General features: G+C 40.3%; 1 protein-coding gene across 4 annotated transcripts in view; it reads right to left on the minus strand.

The window, feature by feature from the left end:
• DPP6 (dipeptidyl peptidase like 6) overlaps nucleotides 1–25,831 on the minus strand; it is a 510,591-nt gene that overhangs the window by 41,738 nt on the left and 443,022 nt on the right. For 3 of the 4 annotated variants that reach the window (XM_065666817.1, XM_065666815.1, XM_065666816.1), the window contains exons 9-14: nucleotides 18,197–18,351; nucleotides 17,489–17,586; nucleotides 12,360–12,483; nucleotides 11,466–11,504; nucleotides 2,119–2,226; nucleotides 1,455–1,546 (exon numbers count right to left, since the gene is read on the minus strand). In XM_065666817.1, coding sequence (XP_065522889.1) covers nucleotides 1,455–1,546; nucleotides 2,119–2,226; nucleotides 11,466–11,504; nucleotides 12,360–12,483; nucleotides 17,489–17,586; nucleotides 18,197–18,351 — 616 coding nt within the window. Of the gene's footprint in view, nucleotides 1–1,454; nucleotides 1,547–2,118; nucleotides 2,227–11,465; nucleotides 11,505–12,359; nucleotides 12,484–17,488; nucleotides 17,587–18,196; nucleotides 18,352–25,831 lie in introns of those variants that run through there. The other variant, XM_065666818.1, reaches the window with a different exon arrangement.

Below are 25,831 nucleotides of genomic sequence, written 5' to 3' on the forward strand. Positions count from 1 at the left end.
GGCAAAGAAAGTTTAAGCTGAATTAGAAAAAACACAGACGGGGACACAGAGGCTCAAGCAAGGACGTCGTAGGCTGCACTGCAGTTAAAACAAGCATGGGAATTTTGGGGTCATAGGCAGCAGATCAAAAAGGATCAAGTGATTAAGTGAAAGGCCTTCACATTATTACCTCAAGATTTCTGGCTAAGAATTTCCTTTAAATACCTTTCCTTTTTTTTCTCTAGAACCAGTATTTACTTCTCTGACCACTTTTTACTCTTTGTCCAGAGAGACAGCTAACTGTAGTCTGATGCAAAAACCATGGAAAGGTCTTCTTTGAAAAAGGGAGTTGGACTTTCAGGTAAGACAGAGTACGAAGTTGAAGAATTATTTACTGCCCTTGGTTTGTGCTGAGACTGTGGTGAACTGCTTTTCTGGCTAAACAGCAAATGCCCTATTGTGTGGTGAGAGCTTCTCAAAGTAATGGAGAGGTGCTTCTGGAGGTGGCCAACTCAGGTTGGTGTGGAGGATCCAGACTGATCCCCAGATGCATTTCATGTGAGTGATGACAGACCACAGGAGCAAATGTAGCATCCATGGGTAGAATAAAATGTCAGTACATTTAGCCTGGCTGATGAGTTGCGCTTGTTTAGATGTACATCTTGATTCCACAAACTGTATGTGGCATTTCCTGCTCGACTGGCCAGTTAAAATGCAAATAAGACTTTGGTGCTTGTTTGCCATATAGCTCTGCCATGCGCTAAAGACCCTTATATTGTACTGAAGTTATTGGCAATTGAGGGCGTTCAAAAACCCTGAAGAAACATTGTGCTTTTAGTGATAATTTAAAGTTTATAATATTCCAGAGACTTTTTACTCAGCTGCTCAGTGACGTCAAGAAACCGAGAGGTGGGAGCCTTGTATCCACCTGAAACTTTGCCTGGAAAGGAATTTGCATGGTATTAGATTCCAGAAAGCCTTTCAAATATTTTCTTATGTAAGTTCTTGAAATGTATTTTTAAAAGAAAACATTTACAGAAGGTATTTTACAAGCATAAAGGGCAACTGTGAAGAAGGGTTGGGTTTTTTTGTATTCTACATAAATACTTCTTTCCTAATCCATTGATATTTTTGCAGGTCAATAAAAGATTCTTTCTAAAACTATCTAGGTGGTCAATGAAAACAGACTTCTTTCCTTCAGAGGCTGACACCAGAAGTTTCAGCAGGAGAAATCATTCATCTACACAAATGTATTTAAGTCACAGAACGAGAGGTTTGAACTATACAGAGACAATCAAAATAAGACAAAATATATGTAATGGTACAAGAGGTTAAGACAATGTGGGGACAGCTTCTCATGCTCTCTTACCGCCATCTCCTTATGCTCATACATTTCAGATGCATGCACAGCACCATTGTAACAAACCAGGGCTAAACAATGGAAGACTTGATTTGTCAGGCCAAAGTTTACTTACATTTTATGCCTCTTTTCATCATATGCCAGTATCTTTGTCACATCCCAATCGCCAGATGTAATAGCCTGTAAGTTGTCGCTGCTACTATTTGGCTGCCAGAAAGAGAAGAGAATTAGATTTCTTTGTTCTTGAAAGAAGATATCTGAGTAAAGCTTCTCTTCTGGAGAAGGATGCTCTTTTGACTCCATTGCCTATTAAGCATAAACCATGCATCTGCAATTTCCACCCCTCCCGCTGCTATTTCTGTGTATCTGCAGAAGTAATAGAGTCAGAATCATCTTAACTACAACTCCACTGAAAATAATGGGATGAATTTAGCACAGAACAGCTTCAGACCCCTTCCTGAAATTCAGTGTGCCAAAAGCCTTCTGATTAATCAATTATGGCAGTGCAGGAATTTACTTATTTATGTACAAGTGAAGAGGCATTATAAAAACAAAACAAAGCATTTATATTGTTTGGAAAGAGACAGTTGATTGACCTTTTTCATCTACCTAGCTCATTTGGAAATTCTTGTTATCATATGCCCAAAAAAGCATCACTGAAGGTTCTCTTTTATGCCCCAAACCCGCATTCTACATTTCCACCAGTACAAGCACAACTACTACTTTTTACTGCTTTTTGCTTTTGGTGAGACCCAAAGCAGTGACAGCACGTGAGTCACCTGTGATGATGACATGGCGATGTGGTAGAACTTCCCTCGTCCTCCCTGGGGAATGGCTCGGACAAAGAAAAACTTCCGACCATCCTTGGAAAAAATCGGCTCTTCATTCTGTAAACAGCAAATTAAGCGATGTATCACTATTAATTTATTCTATTTAGAATTGCTCAGCACTGCCAAACCCTGTGAAATTCATTCACAGTGAAATAGAGAGTGTTCTTTAACAGCAACCTGAGGCAAGCAAAAAGCCCAGTGGAAACTGGAGAAAGTTCTGAAGATTATTGCTTCTTGCTCTTGGGAAAGCAGACACTTTTCAGCTGTGGGAAGACAGGGAGACAGACAGCACGGATTGTTCCTTGGCTATAAAGTCAGCTCCCATTTGCAAAGCAAAAACTACACATATACAGCTGACTGCTCAGAGTAGTTTGAGTAAAGCCTTTAGAAATGGTATGAACCTTGCTGGCACAAGTGTGACAAACCCTGTTTACTTGTCTGGAAGAACCGATCTCTTCCTGATCCTGAGGAAACACAGCTAACAGCATCTAACCGCTGTGTTTCTCTATTCTGTTATTTATTTCACGAAATTATTTACAAAGTGGAGGACATCTTGCAAGACTGCCTTTGACACAGAGCTCCCAGCTGAACTGATGATTGACTTTTATTGGGTGCCTAGAACTTTCAACCAGAGAGAGAAGAGATTTAGCAGAAGGAAAGCAAACATCACATATGGCATGCAAACATTTCCTGGAAAGGTCTTTGTCTTCTTTTTGCACAGAAACCCTGAGGCACATGGGAAGTCTTTACTATAAGAGATGGTTGAACATTAGATTACAAAGGAAAGCAGACGGATGGTCCATATGGTGTGACACAGTAGCACTGTACCAAGGGAACTCCTCTACTCTGAATTTTGAATAGCTGTTTGAGCTCAACCTCTGCTGAAACTGTTGTGTGATATCAGCCTTTTCTGGGGACTGGCTGAGCCCTGACATCTCTGGTCCAGCTTTGTGGATCCGTCTTCTTCAAGGGCAGTCAACAAGGAAACTGTTGTTCAGCCTTTTCCGGCTCTTCCTTTGGTTCAGTGTTAGTCAAACACCCTGCTTTCTGGTTGGCACGCATCAAGATACCACAATGAACCAGCAAGAACTTGATTGTATGGGGAGACTTATGGCTAATGCAAACTTCTGCAGCAAAGAAATAAACATTTTTATTTGTTATAAGCTAATGTATCACTCTAACTCTATGTTCCTGTGTTCCCAGTTCTTCCTGATTGTTTTCCACTATTTATCAGATTTATCCACACTGCGGTAGAATCCTAGAATCACAAAATGTTTTGGGTTGGAAGGAACCTTGAAGATCATCTAGTTCCAACCCCACTGCCATGGACAGGGACACGTTCAACTAGACCAGATCGCTCAAAGCCCCACCTAACACAGATGTGAATACTTCCAGGGAGGGGGCATCCACAACTTCTCTGGGCACCCTGCGTGTGTCTCACCACCCTCACAGTAAAGAACATCTTCCTAATATCTAATCTAGATAGACCCTATGTAAGGTTAAAGCCATTCCCCCTTGCCATTTCCCTACATGCGCTTGTAAAAAGTCCCTCTCCGGATTTCTTGCAGGCCCCCTTTAAGCACTGGAAGCTGCTCTAAGGTCTCCCTGGAGCCTTTTCTTCAGGCTGACCAAGCCCACCTCTCTCAGTCTGTCTTATAGGAGAGGTGCTCCAGCCCTCGAAGCATCTTTGTGGTCTCATTTGAACCTTCTTCAATTGATCCATCTCCTTCTGTTGGGAGCCTCAGAGCTGAATGCAGTGCATCAGGTCGAGTCTCATGAGAGTAGAGAGAATCCCCTCCCTCAGCCTGCTGGCCATGCTCTTTTGATGCAGCCCAACATATGGTTGTCTTTCTGGGCAGCAAGCATGCACTGCCAGCTCATGTTGAGTGTATCATCAATCAACACATCCTTATCCTCAGGGCTGTTCTCAATCCATTTGTCACCCAACCTGTAGCTGTGCTTGGGATTGCCCCAACCCAGGTGCAGGACCTTGCACTTGGCTTCGGCCTTGTTGAATTTCAACAAGTTTACATGGTCCCACCTCTCAAGCATGTCAAGGTCCCTCTGTATGGCATCCCTTTCCTTTAGCTTGTCAGCCATACCACGCAGCTTGATGTCATTGGCAAACTTGCTGAAGGTACACTCAACCAGTGTTGCTGACATAGATGTTAAACCAGTGTTCAAATTGTTTTCCCTCTTACTTTCCTGGCTTTGGTTTCAAGTATATTTAAATCCATTCATGGCTTGTTGCAGCTGCATGAAATGATGGTTTCATTTCGTTCTGACATTGTTCTGGAACCTGAAACATGAAACTCTATATTGTTTCCAAATATCTTTCATTACAGGAGAAACCCCATTGAAAAACAACTGTGATAACTTGGGAGAACCTTCTGTTCGACAGGTTTTCCTTTACTGAGGTAAATAGCAATGAGTTCAGTTGACATTTCTATATCTGTGCCTACTGCATTATATATTCCAGCAATACATCTCTGCCAGCAAGAGCAGGCATTATGCAGATTAGTTTGAGCTTCATTCGGAGTTACAGGGGAAGGAGGTACATGGCATGGATGACAGATGTGAAGCTTTAGCACTCGGTTGATGTTATGAGACAGCCTGTTTGCATATTCCTGTTGCTGGAAAGACAATTCACTAATAAGCCCAGAACTTGGTTTAGGATCTTGACAGAGATGGTGACTTATCCTGTATGGCAAACGGTGGGGACGCTAGGCTTTTGGAACAGGATTTTATACCATAGGGAGTTACACTGGGCATGTAATTAAAATATTCTGCATGTGTTATAAACAGTTTGAGCCTTTGGTTAGCTATTGACTGAATCCTACAACACCGGAACAGAAGAGCTCTCCTTGAAAATAACAGATCACTTTAATGCTGGTACAAGAAAATACTTTTCCTGTGCAGCAGGTAGGGAATTTTTGGAAGCTTTTGCCACAGGAGGCATATGGAAGCAGCTGTATCAGAAAGTACAAAAAGAGGTTGAACAAACTCATGATTCATTAACAGATGCTAAAGGGAATAGACATGGATATAGTCTCAAATGTCTGTAATAATTTTATTGTAGATGGAGGTGAAATATGAGAGGACTGGACTATGGAAAGCAGCCAGCTCACACACTGTCCCTAAATACCATCGGCTGCTGTGTCTGCTAAAGATAGGGATGGAGCAGAGGAAGCAGAGGGGAGACTCGTTGGGGCACATCTGAAGTCTTTATGGCTCTTCTTGTCTTCTTGCTCAGCTAGATCTCTCTATTCAGACAAATGAATTCTACACAGACATTCAAGACCAGTTACCAGAAATCCTTTGCTTTGTGCAGATGAAGGACAAAGCTGTTCTCATGTCAGCTGCATGCAGCAATAACTCAGTGCTCTTTGACTCAAGTATAAGGAAGAAAAAAAAGTAAGGTAGCTCTTGTATGATTGATTCCACAGCAGCTTAAATTGAGCTTAAATCTGACTAAGTAAGTGTGACTAAGTGTCCCATTTGCCTTTCTGAGTCCTGTGTGAACAGACCGTGGCTGAGTTCAGAAAGCAGATCTATCCAGAGCTGCTCACTTGTGATAGGCTATTGTCCCCAAGGTGGAGGAGGAAGGATGTTTGGAGCTGAGGACTACCCAGTTGTCCTCAGAGCTGAAAGAATAATCACTGTACAAAGGATGAGACTGTAGCTGGAGAAGAAATTGGTGGAACTAACCAACCTGCATCACTATCAGTAAAAGAAAGAGGGAGTAACTCCATCTTCAGGAGCCTGTTTATCACTGTGTATCAAAATGATGCCACCAAAAACTTCAGCTTTGGTGAAAGAGAAAAGGGATGGAAGGCTGCTAGAGGGCACTGTGACTCTTGGAGGGACTGGCGCTGGAGTTGAGAGCTGTGCCACGCAGGTCAGCGCAAATGGTCAGGAGAAGAAGAAACCAACGAGGGCCTCAGAAGCTTATCCCAAATTTGGCAGAATAAGTATGAATGAGAGGACAATCCTAAATGCAGTCTGAACTTCTGTAGATCTTAAAGAGGGTCATGAAGTCCTGGAGTAAGGAATAACTATTTTTTTTTAAAAGGTGGAGTGTATTCAGTTGTGTTTGGAGAGGGATCACTGAGCCTCACCACATCTGCAGCCACCTGAGGAAGATTCCTCTGGTGGAAGAAGGAATGATAAGGTGCATGCAGGATGGTGGGCAGTACACAAGTGTCTCTGACTTCGAGAATGTGCATGATCAAACGTGCAGTGGCACAAACATTAGAAAGAGAAATTACCTACTTTACGGTCAGTGGGAGTGTGTAAAAGCCATGTCGACCCATAAGTACAGCACCTCCTAAACCACCCACGTTAACATGGGTAAACACTCATCCTATTACAGCACTGTGGGTTGCAGCTTCAGACTGGTCTGTCTGTGCTGTCATGGTTTAACATGCTGTCTGCCTCCTTCTCCTCTAGATTACACTGCTTCACACCCTTTTGGCTGGACTCCATGTATTTCCTCACAGAAATCAGTGGGAAAGCAGATTCTTTGAAATTTTGTTTTACTATTGACTAACAATTATAATTCCACGAGAATTACAGTCTTCTGGTTCATCCTCAAGTTTTAAAAAGAGAATGAATTAACTTGAATAACCCAATCCTAAAGATCCCAGAACCAATAATTTTGTTCTGTAGGTATTTTATTCTTTCAGGGAAGTGTCCCAGTACTTGAAGTGTCACAGTGCCATAGCTCTGAAGAACAGGTAGGTGGGACATGAATGCTTTTAACTCTGCATTTTGGTAAACACTTTTGTTGAAATCCAAGAAAGTGTTAAAAATACGTATTGGCTTTACTGTGACGATGAAGTCATCTCCTCTTCTAGGCACAGGGGAAAGATCTCCTTACATTCCCTACCACCCTCAGCCCCTGGGGCAACGCTGAGCATTCCTGTCCTGATGCTCATCTGTGGCTGGGTGCACCACGCCAATGGCCATCTCTGAATCCAGGGCACCTGCACCAAAATACACGGTCATCATCTGGAGAGAAGCCCATGTCTCTGGATTTCATTCTCCTCCACTGGATCAAATCAGAACTCTTCATTTATGCACCAAAGCTTCTTTAGCCAGAAGCTGCTTTATTAGCTCTGGCAAATTAATTTGGATATTTGAATTATGGGGCTGTGGGTCCAATTTCCATTGCATCCTTTGTCTTTTGGGCAACATTAGGTCAGTTATGGGGTTGTTATATGACCAAAGGGCTTTACAGGATGAAAATGTCAGTCTTGTTTGTAAGGTTCTCTAAACTCTGTTTTTATCTTAAAAGTCTCATTACATACCATCTATTATCTACATGTAAGAATCATTACTGAGTCATCGTGCTGTCAGGATTAAGGCAAGGGAGTTGAGTTGTAAAAGAAAAATGGTGTGAGGTTTTCAACATCTCAACCTTCTGACAGAGCAGAAGTCTTTAGTTTCAGACTGACATGATCCGAAACACTAGGGAAATAGGAGAAAAAAACTGAAAGAAAAATACAACCCAAAGGAATTGTTATCAGAGTTGGCCAGCCAGCCCATGCAGACAGTTTTGGAGGTTATATGTCTCTAAACAATTTCATGGTAATGTCCTCATCCTGCCAATGTCAATGTCAAAGCCTACAGCTTTTGCTGGAGTTAGAATTACATCCTGCTTTATAATTAACTTTGTTCAGGCCACATTCACAATTAAATAATAAACCAACTAAATGCCAGTAAAGTTTATCTTCAGCAGGTGCTCAGAAATTGTCTTTTTTCTCCCTCGCTGACTCACTGTCTGTATGTGGCCATCACTGGCACTCTTGGAAAATGGCTTCTTCATAAAAAAATGGAACAAAATTGTTTACAGCTACAATTACTGTTTCCAAGAATTTATTTATATATTTAAGCAAAAGTACGAGTGAAGTTCAGTCTGCCTCTTGTGCTCGGAAGCGCAGAAGAAAGTACATAAATAAAAGCAGTAAAATCTTTCAAAATCCCCAGGCAGTTTTGGTGAACATGTGCCTGTTCTTTCTTGAGCAAAATCTTTGGAAACGCTGGCCCTATCATCTGACAAGGACTGACAGATACTTTCTAGCAAAACCTGCATACATACTATATATTTCTCATTGCATTTTGAGTCATTTATCCTATTTTTCAGCTACGCAGACAGTGACAGCAGTATTTCTATTTGCCTGTGTTGGAGAGAGGCTCTCAGAAGATTTTGGACTTGAACAAAATTCATTCGCTAACTTAAGCCCAGAAGGGAACATGAGATCATTTTCTATGACCTTCCATACACAGACTATTAAATGTCACTGAGTTACCAAACTACAACAACAACATTCAAATTCATGGGTCATAGGCCCTATCTTAGAACTCCCAGTATTTCAGACAGCTGTAAAAAGTCAATCTTGTCATTCTTGGAGACTACTTTATAACCCTGGTGAGTAACTATTGATACTGATGTTTTTCTCTCCTCACCTCCTGTTCCCCGCCTACTGTGAAGTTTGCCCCTATTCCAGGAAGGCCAGATGCACATCAATTCCCAAGAAAAAAAGCAAAACTCCTGTATACTTTTCAAACCAGTTGTATGGGGTACTTTGAAGAAATACTTTAAAGAATGAGGCAAGCAGTTAGATTCCTTGGTCCTACTGATTTGAAATCGGGGTACTTCTCAAAAGGAAGTCTGGTCAATGAGGCATACAGAATAAGCTGGTTAAACAAGCAGTTACCCATCATACTAGCTGTCTACAGGGCATCTGGCTCATATGCGAATGCCTATACTAAAATGTCTTAACCAAGGAGTCTTCATCCTGGTCTGAGTCACACTCCTGAGCTCTTTCAGTAGCTGCCTAATGTGTAATTCATCTTCTCCTTAAAGAGGTTAGGGGACTCACACTAGCATTGAACATTTTCACATCATTCTCATAATCAGATGCATGCACATGCCCAGGAAAATAACTTTCCAGTTTTCTAGACTAATGTGACATAGAGTTAAAGGTAACTGCAGAAAATACAATTATCTTAGCAATCACATATTCAGTCAAAACTAGAATTTAAAGTAATTTTGTTGTCAGAAATACAGGTGAAAGAGCTCTACAATTAGAATCATAGAATCATAGAATAGTTAAGGTTGGAAAGGACCTCAAGATCATCTAGTTCCAACCCTCCTACCATAGGCAGGGACACCTCACACTAAACCATATCACCCAAGGCTTCATACAACCTGGCCTTGAACACTGCCAGGGATGGAGCACTCACAACCTCCCTGGGCAACCCATTCCAGTGCCTCACCACCCTAACAGGAAAGAATTTCCTCCTTATATCCAATCTAAACTTCCCCTGTTTAAGTTTTAACCCATTACCCCTTGTCCTGCCACTACAGTCCCTGACGAAGAGTTCCTTCCCAGCATCCCTATAGGCCCCCTTCAGGTATTCTTACAAAAGCTTTTGAAGAGTACCATCAAATGTCTCCAAAGTCCATAGCAAATGTTATCTTAGTTTAGTACTGAGATGTCTGACTCATTTGGCTGTAACGAACATCCTTCTCTAAACTCAAACTCGGTACATGCTGTTGGGAGACGCAGGAAAACAAACCGTATTTCCCTGGAGCAGGCCTGTTAAGGACTGGCAGATCATTTACTACAGTTATTCAGGACAAAGCACCACCTTTCAGTGACTGTCCATGTATTAGGCAAATGACCAAAGAATCACAGCAGTGTAGAAACACAGGTTCCAGTATACTGCAGTAATGGAGGCCTCAGTAAATAGTGGTGAAAAGATTGAAACTATCCTTGAGTTTATAAAATAAATGAAGCCTGTGAAGTTTGGTTGTTTGGGTTTTTTTTTAAGATACAAAATATGGGCATTTTTTCTTGACTTCACTTGTCTTTTAAGCTTTTGTTTTCTATGCAAGCCAACACTATCCTGCAGCACTTTTACTCTATTCCTCAGTATAACAATAAAAGAGTATTTGAAATTCTTGGAGCACAAAATCTATTTCCTCTGTAAAATCAATTTTTATCTGGATCAGACACAGCCCACTGCTGCAGGACAGCCACTGGAGCAGAGGGGATCATTGTTCTTGTTGTGAACTGATGTACCGCAATTTCTACCGGTTCTTGGATCTTCTGAACAAGCTGTGACAAAAATGCGAAATGCTTTAAATCTGGACTTGGAAAAATATAGTACAAGATCTTTATCTGACAAGCTGCTCCCTGTCTGGCATTCACATATCCCATGAAAAACAGTCCAGAGTCCAGTGTTGCGGCTGGATTGGTAGCAGCAGCTTCTCTCTCAAGAACAGCTCAATCAAATCTGAGGTCCCTTCACAGATTGACTTCTGGGGAAGAGTTATAAATGATCTTCCAGAGATTTACATGCTTGAGAACTATGTGGTTTATATAGGCATATGTTGGAAAAAAAATCCAAACCGACATACAAACAATAAAATGAACCTTTTTCACACACACACACACAAAAGATAAATCCCATAAATCAAAACTTCTTGCGGTTTTAAATTTTCTATATATATATATTTTTTTTTAGCATCTATTTTCATCTTTGTTTTATTTCATTTGGGGAATGGCAGCACATAGACATACAAAGTAATAGCATTATGTACTAAGTTACAGTGTCAGAAGAATTGCATGGCACAGTTGTCTGGTAAAACAGGATATTAAACTCCATCAGGCTTTTTCTCCCCATTCCATGCTCAACATCAGCTTTGCTGTTTTATCTGCTCCACTGACAATTTAATTTCATTTTTTACCTTTTTACATCTGCAAATAGCTGCAGAGTAACACAGAGAAAAATGTCAAATTTCGCTTAAGTGATTTGAAAGTCCTATCTGCATGATTTTGGCTGTGAATGGACATATGCTGTCTTAATAAAATGACCTTTAATTTTCTGTTTTCAATAGTGGACTGCTTTCCTGCCTAGAAGATCAGAGAAGAAACACCAAGAAACACTGTTAAAATCATTAATATCAAAGCAGGGTATGAAGGACTAACTCTGAGGTTGATGAGTCTTACAGAGATACTGTCAGTGGGTGAGTTTGCACCAGTGTCAGCTTTTTCATCTCTTTTAAATCCAAGTAAATTGCAGGCTAAGTACCATGGGCTCTATCAGGGCAGATGGCATCTTTAACAAGAACTTGTTAATTATTGAGAAATTCTTTTCTATAACACAGATCGTGCCACCTCTGAAGTATCTTTCTCAGGTCTGGAAACCAGATTTTATCTTTGGGGAAAAAACAATGAAACAGAAAACTACCAAAACCTTGAACACAAAGAGAAGATCATTATTACCTGTCTGTGCAGCCAGCCTTCACTTTCATCTTCATGTTTCTAAAACAGAAAAAGATCATTAATACCATACTTCTCATGTATTACATTTTGCTTGTCAGTGCAGGAAGCAGTTGGATTGAGTCTGAAAAGTTGTTTAGAAATACAAAGAAACTGTTTAAGTATGTGCTTCAGGAGTGTAATCCAATGGCTGCTCTCTTTGTCTCTCCTCCCTCATGAATAAGCATTTTCATTCAAGAAAGCATTTTACTCAGACAGACAAAACACATAAATCCACAAGGTAAATTATACCCCAAAGAAATAAAGAAATAAAGAAAGGTTGAAAAGAAAGTTGTTAAGAAAAGACACTGCATGATGCTCTATGCACAGTATTGCATCCTTTTTTCAATGGATGGATATATAAGGACAATTTTCTTCTGTGGAAACACCTATGCCAGTTTAAAAGATGGTATCTGGTAATACTTACACAGGTTATAGGAATATACCATTTACATTAGTGTGTTTATAGAAGGGATTATTTAACTATAATTAAAATGCAGGTAGATAAGCATGAGCCATTTTTAATGCCATTAGATATATATAATCCTATTAAACTTGAATGATGCAAAGATATTCAGGATACAAACTGTTGATGTGTGTGTGTGCTCGTGCATGCATACAGTTATTTCATGACAAGTAATCACTCTTACACATATACACGCTGTTCCTGGCTATGTAGAAGATGCAAGAAGAACACCACCACAAAAGTAAACATTGCAGACACTGTTTATATTCTGTGTCTGCCTAAATAGATCTATGACAGGTGACTTGTTGCCAGGTAAAATAACTGAAAGTACTTTCATCTTGCACAGGTTATGATAACCGACGGCAAGTGACCATTTGGCTCATCTCTCCTACCTTCGTGCAGACTCCCGTGGTGGCATCGCATAGCGTAAGGATAGACACGTTCTGGGCCCTGTTTAGCCAGTTTACTGCCACCTTTGTGCTGGTTGCCCATTTCACCATGGTTATGTAGTAGTCCCTGCAAACACAGGCATACATAAATCACGGTAGTGACATCCTAATGAATTGAAACATGGCAGAGCAGACAGAGGCTGCTGCAGGCAAATGGTCCAGGAGCAATCACTAATTATTAAGAATGCTGCATCTTGATGTCTCTAGGCTGCCTTACGTATGGATTTCAAGCCTTAAAAATGACATTTTTAGGGCTGTGCAGGTGTTTTATCTGCCACTTCAGAAAGTCATTTTCAAAGAAGAGACAAATGCAGAGATAAAGAACCTTTCAAGCTATTCCGTCTTCCAAGAAGGATTGAAATGCCTGGAGCTACAAATTTATGCACAGGTGGAAAAGAAATTGCAAACAATTTCCATTCTGAGCACACTAACTGACTGACTCAGACCCATCACTGCCAGGGTTGGATTCTTTATGCTTATGAAGAGTTAATGGCCTCTAAATATGCCTACTACACACCAAAATATCCATGAGTGTTACATTGAAAAGAAAATAGCAAGAAGGATATAGTTTAGAGAAACACAGGGTTTCTGTAAAGCAGCTACGTCTGTTGCCATAAAGACGTCAGCAGAGATATGACAGTTTGCATCGGCAAACCCAATATCCCACACCCCCTGTACCATCCTCTACTGCTGGACATATTCAGGTTGTGATAATACTTAGAATAAATCACCAGTGTGGGCTGCACAGTCCTGTAATCAATATCTTTAGGAAAAGTCCTATACTTTAGTATATATTTATTTACATTGCTCACTGTGCTGTAGTGAGCAATGGAACCACTTAGGCTGAGCTGCAAAATACAGAATCACAAGTAAGCACGTGGATGGTCACCTCTTTAGAGACAGTATGTAGAGGTACTTGCAGATGTCCACCTCTGCAGCAATTCAGGGCTTCACCAATTTATCTGTAAGGTAAAACTCTGGCTGAGCTGACAAAGCTGCTGATGTTATAAGATACTGCTGGGCTATGTGGGCCAAAGACATCCTTAAATTATAATATGACTTTTCACAGCATACAGTCTATAAAAAATTTATTAGTTCATTTGTTTGCTATAAAATATGCATAAGGAATTGTTGCTCTCATTGGAATTAATGTGGTGTGTCACTGGAGAGTACTTTATGTTCTGGCAAGCACTCCTACATATACTGAAGAGAAAGGGCAAAAGAAACAAAGACCCATTTGTCTAGCAAAATAATAAGTTGGAAATTGATTTTGTAGTTTTCAGTAGTATTTAGTGCCTGAGTTTGGCTGGGGAAAAATAACAAAGGACCTCAATGATTGCATCCACTGCACTGGAAGGAAGGATACTTCCAGGTGAGACAACAGCAATCTGAATTTTTCATCCTGAAATAAAACTATAATTTTACTCTTTATCAGTAACAACATAGGCCCTAAGAGGAAAAAAAGCAACAAAGCAAAATTAAACTGCATAACCGTCTCTTCTTTCTCTCCAAAATTAACTGAGCAGATTCAGACACCCCAGAAAAGGAGTGCGAACTTAGTACATATTGTGGCTTGGAGCACTTTTTCTGTAAATCCAATTTAAAGTTTGAAGGACATAGATTCAGTTTTTACATCCCTCTCGCTGTTTGAGCACAGGAGCCACAGTTCTTTCTCAGGAACTTTTAATTATTATTTTAGGTCAAACATGAAGTTCCCTACCACCCCAGAGATGGGCATGAAGTCTCAATTTCTCTCTGAAGACTCTCCCAGCCATCAATCCCATGGATACCCTAGCCAGCAGACACCTGCAGATACTTTCATAGTTATTATTCTAGTCTCACACTAGTGTGGAATCTTCAATTCACTTTATACCTCTTCTGTAGGACAAACAGGTTTTATGTTTCCTATTTTGCAGAATAGAATAAGACAATAAGGTGTGATTGATCTCAGTTAATTTTAAACAGCTCTGCCAGCTGCACTGGTTGAGCAGCCAGTGGTGAGAAATGGGGAACCAGTGCATTTCCCAAGCCCTCTTCACCTGTCCTGTCCTAGATTTGATATGGAGCTGATGTAAGGAGAACCAATTTCTTCCCATAGAGCAAAATCTAGACCTGCAGGCACCTGACCACATAGACATCCATATCAAAGCGGATTACACCCTCCGAAAGGAAAGGCATAACTCGTCTGAGATCCTTCAGGAAGGGTGCAGTTATGTTGAGCTGTGCAATCTACTTCCTCATTCCAGTAAAGACGTTGCAGGTTATTTTTCAGCACCATTATTTAAACCCTAATTTCACTTGGCTGCTTCCTGGAGGTATGAACCTAAATTATGAGGCATGAATTTGCAATATGGATACTTGAAGTATGACAACAGTAATAAAGCCATAAACACCACAAAGAACAGACTGATATATTACATGGCAAAGTGACAGGCAGCAGTCCAGCCTGCGGTCCCTGGGATACTGCTGGCTTCTGCTTGTGGTCCAGACTCATGTTGTCTGAGTTCCTCCATTATTAATCTGTTCATGACCTATGCAAGGACCAATGCTGATATCTGCATTCAGGGGAGATAACCTTTTCTTTTAATTTTCCACGTGGGATGCAAATATGATGTGAGATGTAAGTTGGATCATGGTCCAATTCTGAGAACCTGCTGATATAACTTTTGGAGTGCAATGGTTTGCACAGAAATAAAAAATGCCTGACAGGCATTAAATGTTCTAACACATCTCCTCCCCTTTCCCTCCCCCTCCAGAAATGTCAACCTCTTCCCTTCGCTTTCTTTTCCTCACAATAAAGCATGGCATTAAGAAAATGTGGCAAAAATGATGAGAAACAAAGATTTTTAAAAGGAAAAAATCACAATTGTACATTTTGCTCCAAAATATGTTTTCTCATTATCAACTTTGCTTTTTTTATTTTTTATTTTTTACTGAAAAATATTCCAACCCTGTGGAAAATTTCTGACTTCCTTTAATTCTTACAAAAGAAAAAAAAAAAAAGACAAGACCCTGGCGTATCTCCACTTTATTCTCAGCTTTATTAACTGTACTGAACCACTTTGCTCTAGATGAAAAGAACACCAAGGAGTACGGCTCTGTCCATGTATCATCTGCGTGAATAGATTGAGCACACTGAAGTGTTTCAGACAGGACTACTCTGCTTGAAGATCCTTATCACCAGCTTCCCTTGCTTCTTTGAAACTCCCTTCTGTAACTAACTGTACAGTATATCCCTCTTGTCTATTTTAATGAAATGTTATCACACTAATCCTCTCATTTCAGAAAACATATGCATAATGAAAATGCACCCCTATTGCTCTAGCAGCACTACTTCTATCATGCCCTAGGGATGGCAATTGCCATGGTTTTGATGAAATATACGGAGACTAATTAATGATGATATATTTCACATAATTTTACAATATTGATTGCAACTAAATAAATTACAGCCACCCATAACCATATAGAACAAATTTATTAACAACACTTGGATCCTACAGTCTGAAGTTATTACTGTAATTAAAATGTTTCTGAGTCTCTCTGTTTACAGAGTAAGCTAGCAACAGAAAAATGATATTGTCCAGGAGCTGCAGTTCCAATACTGTGATTGGGATGCTGTGATGATGAATTGCTGCCTGCTGTATACAGATCTGATGTTGAATTTTTGAAAGGCAAGTGCATTCATGCCCATTTGGTTTGGTCACAGGTCATATATCTTTTGTTGCATAAATGGATTTGGCATATTTTAGAGTTACTCAGTGAAAATATGTTCTGAGGCTGACACTAGCTTTCCCAGCAAAGAAAGGCAGCTCCCACCATAATGATCCCACCAGTCCAGTACCCTCTCATCAGATGGCTAAATAGCCTGTCCACACACCTTCTATATTTATCATGCGTAATGAAGATCACCCCTGCACCCTCCCCTGCCCTGTGTCATTAGCTCTGTGCTGCACCTCTATCTTTATTGGCAGGGAAATTACAGATCCTGCAATCCAATTTAGTATTTAGTAAAAAAAGGTTAGCACGCATGTTGGTTGGACACTCCTACATGAACAAGTGATGCGCTTGGGAATGATTATCTTTCATTGTTCATTAAACAGGAGAAGTTCAGATTAGAGATAAGGAAGAAGTTCTTTACTGTGAGGGTGGTGAGGCACTGGAACAGGTGTCCCAGAGAAGTGGTAAATGCTCCATTCCTGGCAGTGTTCAAGGCCAGGCTGGACAGAGCCTTGGGTGACATGGTCTAATGTGAAGCATCCCTGCTTATGGCAGGGGTGTTGGAACTAGATGATCTTAATTCCTTTTCCAACCCAAACCTTTCTATGATTCTACGATCTAAAGTTGCTTCTATCCTGAACAAGGTAAATGTAGCTTAACATAAACATAAATGCAAGCCACAATATAACATAAACACACACAATGTAAACACCAGCGTAGCTCAAGCTTTCACCACATGCTGAAGTCCAAGCCAAACTTTTAATCTCTTGCTGAATGCAGACTTAAGCACTTACGTAATTAGAAATGGCTAAGTAGTTGGCTGAATTGCAGACCAACTTCTAACATATACTTGCTCTAAACCCAGCAAAAATCTTTCCTTTTTATTTTCAATGAAGGCTGGGCTATGTATTTGTAGAATGTTCACCTGGTTTCATTCCCATGTGAAGCAGTGAGATCACATTGCTGTGTTGCAGGGCTGCCCTGTTTCTGCCTCTACGGTCTTTCATACAGGCTGAAAACAATATCCCTACTACAATGCATGTGATTACACATGAAATTAATGTGGTTTTATGGATTCAGAGACATTCTCTAAATTCTCTAAGTTCTCTAAAAATAACCCTATTCTGAAGTCAGTCTGGGTCACGGCGATTTCAACTAAAAAACTAATAATGTTCTAAAAACACATGCAAAAAGGAAAATAATTTGAAAAATTTGAAACAGATGTACACAAAATAAAATTCTTTCATAGTGGCAGGTAAAAGTACTGTAAAGTGATCTCGAAAAGAGTCAGAGTCTGATTTAAAACCACAAGAGAACTGAGGTCCGGCATCCTGGGGTGAGAAAACACCTACCTCATTCTCTGATCATCTGGGGGAGTCATTTCCAGGTCATGGGTAGGTCCGTTCAGACCAATCACATGCAAAGAAATAGTCGGATTTTCCATTCCAACCTGGGGATTTTAAAATAAGAATAAATTATCACATCTTGCATGACACTGAATGGTTTTGATTTATTATACCTCCATGGATTACAAAACGATTCCATTGTATGGAGTTACACACTGGATGGCTGTAGCTGTTCACAGGGAAACTGCAACTGCAGTGATGTAGTGGCATGGAGGTGAGGAAAGGCTGGCAGGCACAACCAAGGGGTAATTTTACTCAGGACACCTTTAGTCCTTTACCTTGGTAAAAAATACCACGGTGACTGGAAATACCTCTATTTTAATGTATCTTTTCATAAAAGGTTGTTTAACAGGGTGATGGTAAATACAATAAAATACTGATTCATTTTGTGTTGCAGGAAAGGGCACCCCTTAGTGAATAATTTGTTACTTTTCACAAAACCTGCATGTACATAGATACCTCTCCTATTAAATTATGGTTCAATTTGGAGCAACATGTGAGGTCCTGGGTAACCATTACATAAAGCAAGACACCCAGAAGAAATGATTGCAGCACAGCACTCTCCTATACTGTCTTATAATAAAGAATTACAACAGTAACAGCAGTAGTGTGTCAATACTGGGAGAGAGAACTATTTGTTTTATTTTCCCTTACCTTTGGATAATGATACGTTTTAACAGTAGGGTAAAGGTTGCCAGTGTATACCGGGATCTCCATAGTGGGGACTCTGGAGGCATTAATTGTTGCATATGCTAACCTAGTGCCATCGGGAGACCACCAGTGAGCAATGTGAGTCTTTAAGATCTCCTCTAATTAAGAAAAAAAAAGAAAGGAAAGAACAGGAAAAAAGGCTATTAGATGTAAATTACTAATTAGTAATAAATGAAACTGTAGATATGGAAATCCCAGTCTCATCACAGCACGGGGAGGATGCCACAGGAATATCAATTAAAAACATTCATTAAATTACTCCACGTACACAAATGAACACAATTGATAACAATTATTCTGAATATATAGGTTATTAAGCATAATTACCTTATTCAAGAAACATCATATTATTCATATTAGTGCACACGTTCATGACAGCATAAAAGGCCCTGCTACTCTTACAGTGCATCCTGTACATAGGAATATGTATCATATCACACAGAACATATATCTATGCATGTGCCGGCAGTGCTTGGGTTCCTACTTGTCTGATGGCAACATAACCAAGGCTCCCCCGGTGCCAATGGAGAGCTGTAATGACTGAGGTTTAGTTTGCCTTCATAAGGAGTTCACAAAGTCATACTAGGAACACACCAACAGTTTATAGTCAGATAAAAATGCTTCCGCTACAATTTAAATCTTCCTAAGCTCTGTTGCCAGTTGGGAATAAACAAAAATAGCAATTTTCTGTAACTTATGTAATGCTGGAACTTGGAAACAATTTACAAGATATTAGGCTTTAGAGTCTGTGGCTTGCATATCATCTTGACTTCTATCCCTATTTCATTTTTAAAATCCCTTTCGCAAACAAATTTTCCACAAATAGCCAGCATCAGAGACTTGATTCTTTTTGCCACTTAATTTTGGGATAACAGATATTTTTGTGATTGGAATAATGCAGTTGTTATTGAAAAGGTACTCAGACAGATATGAATACAAACATGTCAGAGTTGAAGGATGTAAGGAGAAAACAAGATTGCCATCATAAGAAATCACTCTGTAGACTATGAGAACCTAATTCTCATCAAACACAAATTCAAAGGACTTCTAATTTCTAAAACTATTTCCGTATCATTTAATATCCTTCCTTGTGAAGATGACTTCAGCTTATAGATACCCAGAAAAGCTCTAACGTTCACTCTTTGTCCCAAGTGTCTCCAGTTACTGACATTTGGAAGACACTAACGTGGCTTTTTAAACCTCCCATTTTTCAAAAGGCAATAATGTAATGCATTTTCATTAAGAGGCTTAATATCACATGAGTCATTCCTATTTAAACCATAGCAGAAGGGCTTGCACATACTGTACAGACTGATGGGCAGGAAGTCAGGTCCCATTACTTTAATGTGAGAATAAGAATTAAAGAGGCTGCAGAGTGTTTCTAAGCCTTTGCCATGAAACCTTGCTACACAAGTCCAAGGAGCTCCAATATCTGCTATTATTACTGGTCATTGGAAAAATGAGGATTTTCAGACTTCAGACCCCCCATGTTTAGACATCACCTTAGGGTGACCCCTCAATCAAACCAGGACATTGCTCTGGCCTGAAGAGTAGAAACTCACCAAAGACTGTTTTATTTCTTAAAAAAAATCTTGGATGAGCAATCCTTGGAAAACAGGCAATTATATCCATCACAGAGAAAATGAACAACTTGGTTAATCCAGGCTTGAATATGGTTTGAGATAAAACTTAAGGTACCATTAGAAAGGGTACAAGGGAAAATCATCCTAAATAGCTATGCTTTCTACAAATAAAAAATTAATGAATCAATACTGAATGGCAACATGTAAGTAAGGTTTTGGAAGACATCTAGGAAGTTGCAATTATTACACGGGAAAGCATGTCTGGCAAATTCGCCTTGCTGTGTTTTTGGACCTGCTGTACGTACATCTGAAAGATGCTGCTTTTGACTTGTAGATCGGTTGCTCATTGAAGAGATAATTAAAAGCATAAAGGAAAAGGAGTAAAAATGGATGGCAGATGAATCCTTGACATTTTAACTTTAATTAGGAACGACTTTATTCAGCAAACATTTTCTCCAGGATCTCAGATTAATGAAGCAGTTCTGTTGAAGGTCACATGCCAAGAAAGGTTTTAGAGCAGGTTTTGTAGTCCTCTGTTAATGAGATTTAATTGTGTGAACCTTTGCCTTGAAACAAAGCCAGGACCTTACCACTATTAGAGAAATGAGTTAGCTTTAGCAAACCAGAGAGCATTCTTATGAAGTACAAAATGCATTAGTACCAGAAAGTTTCAGCTGAAATTACAACATTATTTGCAGACAAACTGTTCTTGGGGACACTTTAGTCCTTGCACTTTCATTCACCACATACTCAGAAAATCAGTTGTACTCAATAATCCTCTGTCTTTCTGAAGTTAGTTCAGATCCTACCTCTCGTATATGAGAAACCAGGTTCTCCTTAAAGACCAGCCCCCCAGTCCACATACACCTCATGACCACCTCGCTAAGAGTGTAAAGCAATAATTGATGACAACTTTAGCTCTTTTCCTCAAAGCTTGCAGTTGCTGGGTGTTACATGATGTAGGGATGCTGTGGCTGAGCTGCAGAGATTCTTCTCAGTTAGTTGCTGGTGAATTTGTGCTCCTTTCTCCACACATTTGCTTGCCAGCCACCACACTGGGGCACACAAATCCTAGAAATAGTGAGGATGAAGTGTGCAGTTCTTTAACTAAAAAAGGACTTCTTAGACTTGGTGGCTGCATTAAAGCAGTGTCTGAAGCAAATCAGTGCTTATTCCACATTACTCTTGCAGGGGGGTTGGACTAGATGATCTTTTGAGGTCCCTTCCAACCCTTGGGATTCTGTGATTCTGTGATTCTGTGATTACCACATATAATATCAACCCTCTGAAATAGCTGGATGACCTTGTTTATAAGCAGTGTCTCTTTGGTGGAGACATGGTGGCCAGATGGCAATCCAGTGAAATTCTCATATTCAAGGAGTGTTACAGGATGTACATTTTAATCCCCCTTCTAGCTGAATATGATGTAATTAACTGATCATTTCAAAGCTGTGTGGAACAAAGAATTGTCTAAGCTGACAGACCCTCAGGAGGAATATTTGAAGTCCTAGGTCAGAGTATATTCAGTGACATGAAGCAGAAAAGAAGTCCCTTGCTGCAGTTCTCAGCTTCCAAGTAACAAGATGTGATGAGTTTGAGTTTGGATGTAGCATTTGGCCCTGATACCGTAAGGGCAATACCTGAATGGACACAGTGGATGGACATTTTTATTGTGCGTTTATCCAAAAGTAGCCCAGTACATGTATAAAAAGAAAGGAATCATTTGCTTGTTGCAAGCTTTGAGTTAACGCCAGCAGTACTTGCAAGAGCAATGCAATAGTAGACTTGTATCTTACATTAGGTAAGACACTTCCTAAGGAATCACCCAAAATAGGGCTGCAAGGGATTTCAAAAATTATCTGGCTTCTTCCTCCATGGGCAATATCCACTCCAATCCTGTAAAGAATCTTCACAAGTGGATTTTGCTATTCCTTTTGATACTGGTATAGCACCTTTGGCAGAGGTTTGGCCACAGAACTCAAACAGTTTCTATTTTCTACCTGAGTACTGAACAGTCCCACTGAAGTGCATCTAGACCTCTGCCTTCTTTTACAGAATCAATGCAGGGAAAAGCATCAGGGCTTCATCTTTTGCAACCTCAGTGGCAACCAGCAGATTCCTGTCATAAGGACCATGTTTGGAAATCTAAACACATGGCTTTAATGTTATGACCCATAATCTGCCATTGTGGTTTTTCTCCAGACATTTCCACAACAAATCCACTGCCCACGCTTGCACAGAGTTCTAGATTGGCAGAGCTCCTCTTTGTTAATGGGCGCATCTAAATGCAATAGCCACAGGTGTTTCTTCATACATTTCTAAAAGTCTAACTAGCTCTGCAGCCTTTGTCCATCCTCAGATATATCTGTGAATTATGACATTCTGCTGAAGGTGGCAAAGTTCTGTCTTAGGGAAAGGATGAAGCCTTCACCAATGACTGGATGGGAAATCCATCGGGAGCTTAAAGGTTTATTACAATTTTGGTATCTTAGAGTTTTCTTCCAGTTTTTGAAGCTGCCACAAATAACTTCTAATTTTCAAGTGTGAATTAACAGAAACAGAGGCTTGCACAAGAAGACAAACATGCTCGGACAGTCCTCTGACAGGTACCATTGCAACCCCTTTCTTGTTTTTCTGTCATCACAATCACCAGAGGCATATAGCTGTATTAGTGTATAATCTGCTTGCTGAGGCTGTGCATACTACAAGCATCAATATCCCAGTTCCCATGTACAATGAAAACAGCTGAAGAAACCACCCTGATCAGCCACTTTCCTTTGGCTGCCCACATACTTCTGCTCTGCACAAGACAGGATCCTGTCACTCCACAGCCATCTTCCAGATGTGCCTGTGCCCATGTGTCCACATTGCTACCCCTCATTATGAGCACAGTGGAAGCCATACCAACACAGCTCTGCTGGTCATGGCACATAAAGCCCTCCTATAGGAGTGAGCAAGTCAGTGAAAGGCTGTTCCTAAGAGCTTTTCAATCTTTAACTGCTAACATGTTCCAATAAGAAGGCCCAGGAAATATATTACAATGAATGCAAAGAAACTGACCTTTTCTCTTCCCCAAAAAAATTACTCACTTTGTACTGCAGTCAAACAAGAGATCTTCTGGAAAGCTGAATGGTGTGTTTACCCTTGGTGAAGCCTGTTGTGTTATACTGATGCATGGCAGTTAACAACTGCAATGTTATTGACTTCAAAAAAGTAACTTACATTTATAACAGTGGAGGAGATTGGAGACTGAGCAGGAAGTGTTTTTTAACTGCATCTAGAAAAGTAGAGGCTTTCTGCATCTTAAAAGGTCAAAATAAGGGTGCAATGGGTAGAGGTACCTAACAGGCTACAGCTATTAAATCAATCAATTTCTTTTATACAATAAAAATTCTTTTCTTGTTCAGGACATTTCATTTTCTTCTTCAGTTGGAAATCAAAAGGGTATTATGAGTATTGTGCTCACAGAGGACAAAGACAGATAATAAACGGTTCGATTCTCCCTTGAGTAGATACAGAGATGCGCACACACACACAAACATATCTAGTTTTCTGTCAACAGACCCATTGATTTCTGAGTATTTCAATTTTTACACAAAGTATTATGCAAGACTTTGTCTGTCAGAGGGAACTTCCCCATCTATGTTAATTATTGCAGATGTGGTAAAGTGCAGCAATTCCAGGAAGCATAATCAATGGTTTTGTTTGTGCAATGTAGTGTTGCTGGTGTCATCATTAAGGATTTGGTGTGCTGAAGACATTTTGCTGCTTTATTAAAACTGTTAATAAAAAGGAATTTTAAACAAAATGAAATTAAAGCCTAACATAAAGGCCATGGCTTACACTAGGAAAGAAAGCTCAAAAGAATTTGTCAGTAGAAAGCATCAAAAGAACATGAGAGGAAGAGAGATCAGAGAACAGAAAGGGGGTCTAGGAAAGGAGAAAACAAAGACTTCTGAGACAGCAAAACCCCCAGGGTTCTCATAAAAACATCAAATAAATACAAATGCTTATTTGACAGCTGCCATCTGTTTTAAAATCAATTACTAGATCATCTCAAAGCACCAACCACACGTCCAAATTGATTACTATTGTATAGTTTGAAAGCAAGTATTTTTACCCAGTTATGGAAAATTCACTGCTCATATTGGCCTTCACTGACGTGTGTTTCAGGGAAGGCTTTAGAAGGCCACTGTGCCATCTTTCATACACACGCAAGCAAATTCTTAAAAAGTTGCTGTAGTGTAGTTCTATACCAACTTCCATTAAGTTATTGTAATAGGTATAAAATGGGTGTAAAAGTAGCTATGCGTATGCAAATAGTATAAAACTGCTTTATATTACTATACCCAATCTATATTTTCCTGTGTTGACATTATTTTATGCTGATGTCAGCAACAGCCCTGAAGCATTATTGATTTCAGTGCAATTATTCCTCTTTCACAGTTGTTTAATTGAGGCAGGTGGAAAACCCCATAATTTTGCAGGGGCACTGAACAGTTCAACAACCTTCTGTAGAAAAAGAAATTGTCTCACAGTCCCTGTATGCAGTCAACAAACATTCTCAAGGTGCTTGGGCCATGGTCCAAGAGATCCTCAAGAAAACCTGAGCTGCAATGCTCACCCCACTGACCCTTTATTCCTACTCAAAATACAGTCTCATCCAGCACTGACAGGCAACAAGCTCATGAAGGATAAAATATTACTCGCCTTCATGGTGGTTTTGAGGACTTGCTTTAGAAAGCACGCTTTAAACATCAAACCCTTGATCCAAGAAACTCACCGCCTGATGGCAGCAGCATTATGCAGGCATGGAGCTGAACAGACACAAGCAAGGGGCTCCCATGTGTTTGGCAGTTGGAGGAATGCAGCAGCCCCTCATCTCAGGGAAAGGAGCCCAGCCAGCTCCCTGAGGAGATGATCTGTGTCTTCTCAAGCACAGGGAAGGTGTAGGCTGCAAGTGCCATTAATTTCCCCTTAGTCATGTGATTTAATTGCTCGAGCACGTTTTCCACTCACTCAGTCTTGCAACCCCTTGTTCCTGCAGAACACTGTATTGAGACAGTGAGTGAGGGTCTGGCAAGAGCTTTCTGCCCTGCTGTGCCCAGATGCCGAGGACCTGGAGAGAAGCTCGTTTCAGTAGGGTGGTTCATGCTGGATGCTGAGGACAACCCTATGGGACTCTTCATGTGTTCTGCATGGTCAACAAGGTGTGTCTTGCCTCCACATCTCTTATGTGGGCCCCACAGCTGCTGCATGGCCTGAGCCAAGCCCAAGCTTGGCAAACAGGCAAAGCCCACAAAATCTGAAGGCAAATGGGCCATGGTCCACCTTTACTTCTGAGAGATGAAGGTGGTTCTGTGTAACACCACCACGAGCTGCTGCGCTCCAACACAAGATAGTCACTTCTGTATGCTCTCTAATACCTGGCAAGGGAACTTAAGGGAATGACACAGCAATGAAGAGCAAACAGCACCCAGCAGAGCCAGAGTGTGAACATTGGAGGCAGCTCTGCCTGATACCATGGCCAAATCCTGATCACTCCAGCCTGGGGTCCTTATCCACAATCCTAACTACTTACTAATGCTAGTGGGGTAGGGTTTTTGGTTGTTTTTCCTTTTGGTTGGTTTGTTTGTTTTCTTTTTCCCTAGTTGGTCGGTTGTTTTCTTTTTCCCTGGTCCATTGATTCTCCTGATTTGTTGTGTTCTGAACACTAAAGGATCATGTAGTTATATGAGTCAGGGCATTGGGGTGTTGATTACAAGGTTATTGACAAGTAGCTGCCAGACCTTCTTTGCTGTCTGAGTGCTTGGGGGCTTCAAAATACTGGTTGTATTGATTACAGGCCTGATTCCCTCCTCAGGTATATCTCTGCAGCTCCTACCAGAATACATGCAGGAGGCCAGGCTCAGTAATAACTAAGAAATCACTATTGTTTAAATTCTTCCTTATTAATACGAACAGATTTGTTGAAAAAACAAAAACCAAACAACCA

This window comes from Lathamus discolor, chromosome 2 (assembly GCF_037157495.1).
Source record: "Lathamus discolor isolate bLatDis1 chromosome 2, bLatDis1.hap1, whole genome shotgun sequence".
NCBI classification, from domain to species: Eukaryota; Metazoa; Chordata; class Aves; order Psittaciformes; family Psittacidae; genus Lathamus; species Lathamus discolor.